Source organism: Tasmannia lanceolata, unplaced genomic scaffold, assembly GCF_043159265.1.
Source record: "Tasmannia lanceolata isolate RefF3 unplaced genomic scaffold, GAP_Taslan_0.1 ptg000013l, whole genome shotgun sequence".
Classification (NCBI taxonomy): Eukaryota; Viridiplantae; Streptophyta; class Magnoliopsida; order Canellales; family Winteraceae; genus Tasmannia; species Tasmannia lanceolata.
In genome coordinates this window covers 49,340,770-49,347,645 of record NW_027518690.1, presented here as the reverse complement: position 1 = coordinate 49,347,645, position 6,876 = coordinate 49,340,770, and the positions used below count along the sequence as shown (strand labels likewise).

Genomic DNA, 6,876 nt, shown 5'->3' with positions numbered 1-6,876 from the left:
AGTTGTAAGATATATTAAATGTGACAGTAAACTTCTGTATTTCACTCCTAATGCAGTTTCCCACTTGGAACCCAATAACCATTATTAGGGCGGGTGCTAAATCTAAGGGCTGGCTTACGGCACTGAGATGTTGTGGCGAGAACCCATCTTCAACTCTGCTTTAATTAAAAAAAGAGTCATCCAGTTTGACAATTTGCAAAAGAAGTCTTCAACTCATCAAAGTGAGCCTCATTTAATAATCAGTTTTCAACTCACAATTGGTTCTCATAATCCAAAACAAATCTTATATTGTTCACAAATTGCTTTCATGATTCAAGTTCTACAATTTCAAGTCCAATACTGATTATTACACACAAACTAACGCAGCATTAACTCTCCACTTAGAAAATAGATCCACAAAAGGGCACTGTAATAAAACAACTATTAACGGAAGAAAATTATCATTTGTTCCCATCTGAAATAAATCCCTAGGATTTACCTACCCTACCCAATGGAGTTGTTCTCAACAATAATGCCCACCACAGTGGTCAATCTTTATTATGAGGGGCTGGTGAAGATACATTGGATCTTGCCATTGCATGTGTTGAGCTGGTTGCTGCCACCATGTGTAGAGCTGGTTTCATAGTAAGTGGAACAGGCTGTGATCACATTTGTACAAACAAGTACATACAAGTACCAATTTCAGGAAAAGCAAGTTAAACAGGCTAAGTTAAGCATCCTACATTCATAAAATGGCATCTAAACAACAGTAACGGATAGACACAAAAAGAAACAAGATAAACAACCCCACAACTCCAACTAAACAACACTGCCCTAGATCATTAAGTAACAGAGACACAAAAAAGGATCAAGATAAACAACCCAACAACTGCAACTTTAATCCATTGTAGTTGGTTCTCAAAAACTTGGAAGCGTTTGCCTCCATGCACCTTCAATTCATTTGCATGCACCTTCAATCCGTCGAAGCGTTTGCCCTTCAATTCGTATAATAAATTTACCAATGTGCCCATGTCATTCTTCAATTCGGCTATTTCATTCTTCAATTCGGCTATATCATCCCTATTCGAACCATCTTCATTGTCATCCATATCTTCTTTGCACCAACGGAAATAATTGCACTTCTTTGTACTTCCTTCCTGCGTGTTGTATAAGAGTTAGGAATTTGAAACTTCACATACTAGTAAAAATTAGAATTATTCACTGCTTACTTACACAGAAGAAGGCACAAGCGTAAAACAGGCGGCCTCTATTGCCATTCTCATCCGTCTGCGTTATTTGGATAGAAGCTTTCTTCTCACATTTACAATTTCTTGTAGCAATTCTGATACCACGTCTGCTAGAACTACTATTGCGAGAGGATGCCATCATTGGAACCGAATAACTTAATCCTAAATACTTGTCTGCTCCATTTACTCTACTGCTCTAATTAGAATACAGAACAGAGCTTCATTGCAGTATATCAATGATTCACATTCTCACTAAAACAAAATTATGATTTTTGATGGAGAAAAAAAAATACTCTAGAAACATCAATGATTCACGATTTTCCCTACAAAGCCTAGAAAGAAATAGAGGAAACAATCAATGATTCACGATTATCCCCAAATACATCACACCCTTAAATCCCAAAAAACCAAAAAAGCCTAACTGAAACCCTAGAAAAGGGGAAAAAAGGACAAAAAATTAAATATAGAAGTTACCTAGGGAGGAGAATGGCGTCTGGTCCATTGGAGGAGAAACCTATAAAGAAAATCCGAAACTCCTAAAAACCCTAGAAAGCAAAAATGTAGATCTGAAACCCTAGAAAAGGGGAAAAAAAGAAAAAATTAAATTACAACTAACCTGGGTGGGAGGAGAACGCCGGGCTTCCGCGGAGATGGCAGATTTCTTCGTTGGAGGGGAAAAAAACAGAAAATGAGGTTATAACCTGGTAGGAGAAAAAGGGAAAATAAAAATATTGTTAAAAAATCTCAATACTTTTCACGGTAAATGATTATGTTGTTTTATCAAAATGTCGGGATAAAAGCACGATATTTTGAAAATGTTGGAGATATTTGTGACATAGCTTATATCCAAAAAAAAAAATAAACAACAGAAACAGAAATATACACACAATACATGCTTTCCATAGATATCATACCACGCTCTATCATCAATAAATTGGAGAATTTTTTAATAATTTTTTTAATGATAATTCAGAAATAAATACACCCGATACAATTTCCAAAAATACTCAATATTTATGATGCTTTAAGAAGAACAATGTGGAAAGGATTGTCATGTAGGTAGCCAAATGAATGGTTAAAAAAAATTGTAAATCCTCTGCAACATGTGGTCACTGTAACACATGAAATAGCATATGGGCCTTAATTTACCCTACACATTGGAACAACAGAAATCACTTTAAGGGTAAACTACTTCAGAGGGAAGTACTTCCCATGAAGTGGTTTACCCTGAAATGAGTTACCCCCATTGGAAGAGACCCCTAGTACTTCCCTCTAAAGTGGTTTACCTTGAAACGACTTACCCCCACTGGAGCATACCCCTAATCTAAAATCTTCTTTAAGAGAAGATCAACGTGATCATTCAAAAAAAAAAAAAAAAGATCGAGGTGGTCTGTGGAGGCTTGGAAATTATGCCAATGAAATAATTGAAAGAATGGTAGGAGAAAAAGGGGAAATAAACAAAACATTAAATTACAACTAACCTGGGTGGGAGGAGAACGCCGGCCTTCTGCGGAGATGGCAGATTTCTTCGCTGGAGGGAAAAAAAACAAAAAATGGAATTATATATACAACCTGGGAGGAGAAAAAGGGGAAAAAAACAAAAAATCAAAATAGAAACTAACCTGGGAGGAGAACGGCGGGCGTCTACTCCTTCGTTGGAGTCGGAAAACCGGCGGCGAGGAGGGTTTGGGTTTTTGAATGCCAAACGATCGGGTCTTTGTTTTTGGGAAAGATCTGAAAAGGGGTTTGGGTTTATCTTACCGTGAATCTCAAACGATCGAGCTTTTATGGCAAGTCGATCGAGCTTCTATGGCAAACGATCGAGCTTCTATGGCAAGGGAGAAGGGATTTCTCAGCGTCTGTTGAGAACCAGAGAGAGAGAGAGACTATCGACTCTTGTTTTCTTTTACATTTGCAAAAGGGTATCGAACGGCCACGATCGTTTGAGATCGACGGCTCTTTAACTGCTGCGCATATAGCTTATATGAGCGACCGCTCACCATCACTTTCCCCATATATATATATATATATATATATATATATATATATATATATATATATATATATAGAGAGAGAGAGAGAGAGAGAGAGGGGAGGGGGCGGGGGAACGTTGTTGCGCTTAAGCTCACAATAACGTCTCCCATTGGTTCCTGTATGTGGGACCCAAACATTTAAACGAATGGAGGCGTTATAACCACTTAAGCGCACCAAAAAAAATAGTGCGCTTAAGCGCACCAACACTTTTCTCATATATATATATATAAACTATCCCTAGGCTAGCCATAAAGGCCAAGCCATGAAGCCTCATACATGTAAGAACTTGTGTGAAGAGAAGAGAGGTAAAGGCCATATTTATAACCTCCATCCTCCCCTCAAAATTTTCACGGATGTGGGACTAAAAAATCCCAAGTGCTTTTTTACATTGCTTCATACTCTTTTGTCTTATATAATTTTATATTATTTATTTTTAGCATTAGTCAAAGTTACTTTTTCTTTCACTCTCAAAAAGTAATCTTTTGAACTCTTAAAAATATACCAACAAGAAGTGCCCCTGAAAAACGCACCCAAAAAATTACCCAAATTTGAAATAAAGTATTTTTACTAGTTTTAATAGATTTCTTATGCCGTAACTAGAGGTCTCGCCCTTCTTCCTCCTGCTTGGCCGAACCGAGCCGAAACCGAACCAATAATTCGGTTTCAGTTTGGTTCGGTTTTGGGGTCAAACTGAACCGTTGCCCCGATTTTCAATGAATATGAGTAGGGGGTGGCGAAATTGGCCGAAACCGAATCGAAACCGAACTGAAAATTCGGTTTCGGTTTGGTTAAACCAAACCGATTCAAATTTTGGTTCGGTTTTGGTTTGGAAGAACCAAACTGATTCAAATTTCGGTTTGGGGGTCAAACCGAACCGAAACCACTCAAACCGAACTGAAACTGAACCATTGCCACCCCTAGCTCTTTGTTTTACAAATGGGCCTGTGAATATTTTCCACGGAATAAAGTTTCCTCGTTGCCAAAACATGCCCCAAAACCATTAACATCACGACAGCAAATGAGTCAAAATGTAAGAAGTGTAGAAAAGCGAGATAAGGGTTTTGCCCCACTTGGAGAGCGAGAAAATCTATCTGATTCTCTCCTTGCACGTCACCATTGCATCTAACGGTCCTTATTACATCAAAATCTTTGCTCCCCATGTCTTGAGCCTATTTAAGGGACCCTGCCCTTCCCTTTTTTTCATGGGTTTGGGTTTCTCTCTCTCTCTAGTTCCATAAGAGTGTTTGTGGGTTTTCTTAGAGATTTGGAATGGTTGGGGAAGTAAGAAGCGTTGGAGCTCTCTTCAATCCAATGCAGAAAGGAAAGAAGGTTTACGCGGCTGCTGGTTCATGAATACCCTTGGGTGCGCATGTTAGGGTGTATGCGCAGTTTAAGGGTGCGCATGAACCAGGAGACGAGCTCGCCTTGTTCTTTTCTTATTTGGCTTGAAGGGAGCTCTAAAGCTCTCTCTCTCTCTCTCTCTCTCTCTCTCTCTCTCTCTCTCTCTCTCTCTCTCTCTCTCTCACACACACACACACAACACATCTATACTGCTTATGATAAGATTTTGTTAAGAAAGTGACTTTTAATCCGTTATAAACATGATATTACTAACAATCTGCAGGTATTAGAAGAGATTTGGATAGATACTCATCTTTTTCTGTTTCTTAAGCCACTTCCATAATTAGCTTATTTCCAATGTTGCAAAATATAGAAAATCTTACGGATAAGTCAAAGGTTTTCACTACAAGTGTATAATTTGTTTTACGCCCATTTTACGTTGAAAGAAATGAGGCATAAGGCTTGGTTTCTTTCGGGCTCTTTCTTTCTATGGAAAATGGGCATAAAATAAAATTTAATTCCATCTTTAAGTGGAAAATGGATGTATAATTTGTTTTAAGCCTATTTTACGTAGAAAGCAACAGAGCTCGATGTGTAAAGAAAAAAAAAAATAGGCCCATATTTGTGTGGGAAAATGGCTTAAAATTGTTTTGTACCATATGGACGGATTACCATATCCATGTCATTAGATACGTGAAGGGTTGTATTTATTCTAAAAATGGGGATTATGGTTATGTGATTTATATGAAAATCGTTATAGATAATAAAATAGAAGAGTTGCCTTATTTTGGGGCAGTTTAGTTTGAAAATTCTGAATTTTGATATTATTATGGATAATATTAATGAAACCCTCTGAAAGATGATCTTCTCTACATATATCCATCCTCTAGGTAAAATGTCAGTTTTTCTCTTGTCTAATTTATGTCTTCTTTTTTGGTAGTTGTTTGTGCTTCTGTTGTGAAAAACCGCTCTTCTTATGCAATCTGCAATTTCAATGGCAATGCAAAACGAAACAACAAATGCACAAAAGACACAAAGATTTACGTGGTTCAGCAAAGCCTACTCCACGGCAGAGGTGACAAGAAAAATCCACTAGAAGATCAAGAGATTACAAGAGATGATCAGTGTCTCTCTCACCAAACCCACTAGAAACCCTAGCACACCCTTTTCCCCTTTCTTTTAAGCTCTCAACCTTCTTTACAAGACTTGCCTCCAAATAAGCCCTAAAAGCCTCTTTATATAAAGTGGGCCATTAGTTTGTCTTATTGGGCTGAAAAACACATAAAACGGGTAGGGCCAAGCGACCCCACACATTGTGGGTCACACACAATATTTCGGACCCAATCAGGTTTGAATTCAAGAAATCCAACTCAACAGCTTATGCCCACCGAAATTTCAAAGTGCCGAGGTTGAGAAGACTCGAACGGCCCACCTATGGTGAAACCATACTGGCACCACACCAATGTCTGGGCAGAAATTAGAGCTTTGTGAGGCCATAACAACAGGACCTTTGGATCCAAAATCACTTTGAGATCTCAATAGGCGGGTCACATGACGCCATGAATGCCCGACCGCATGTTAGGAAGATTGTAAACAAAAAAATCCTTTTATATTTAATGCAATATATATGTCTTGTATGTCATGCCCCTTTATTTAATCAAATATGTAACTTTGTCTCTAAACATATTAAAGAAAACAAGTTCCTCTGCATATTTCTTCCATTTCTTCATCATGTTTAGAATTGGTAAAACTCAAGAACACATTTGGCTTGACTTAAAAAGCTCACAAGATTATCCAGCAAACGAAATTCAATTTTTTTGAGGATTGGTAAACTACAAGGCCATGATAGGCACCCATGACATTTTTCCCACGGAATATCACTTTAATTACTAAGGGTCGTCAGTTTGGATGCACTAAAAAGTCTTAGAGTAGAAGGGAAAGTAAGAAAAATTGTGAATTTTTTACAAAAATGTCTTTCAAATGCAGTTTGGTTAAGATGGAAAGTAAAAACTCGAAGAAAACAATTCTCCTTGTCCCTTGGTTGTCAGCCTACGTGTGACCCCTTTTTTCTCCTCTTGTTTTCTTTTCGAAACAAGAAGAAAATGTTCAAAATCCTCTCTCTCTCTCTCTCAAGATGGTTTCGGGTGGAACTCTGAAAGCTTCCATAAAGGAGGATTTTAATGGCGAAAGAAATGGGATTTGAATGACGAGTTTAGTATCCTATTAATGGCGAATTTAATGGGATTTTAAAGCCAATTTAGTGGGATTTTATCCA

General features: G+C 37.8%; 1 protein-coding gene across 1 annotated transcript; it reads right to left on the bottom strand.

Moving 5' to 3' along the window:
- Window positions 1-452: 452 nt before the first annotated feature.
- On the bottom strand, window positions 453-2,856 carry LOC143889316 (uncharacterized). Its single transcript, XM_077393492.1, has 6 exons — window positions 2,849-2,856; window positions 2,708-2,757; window positions 1,843-1,927; window positions 1,701-1,740; window positions 1,213-1,417; window positions 453-1,136 (listed from the first exon to the last, which is right to left on the bottom strand). Exons 5-6 carry the CDS (start codon window positions 1,366-1,368, stop codon window positions 822-824), a joined length of 471 nt encoding a protein of 156 aa, XP_077249607.1. The 5' UTR covers window positions 1,369-1,417; window positions 1,701-1,740; window positions 1,843-1,927; window positions 2,708-2,757; window positions 2,849-2,856; the 3' UTR covers window positions 453-821.
- Window positions 2,857-6,876: the final 4,020 nt, after the last annotated feature.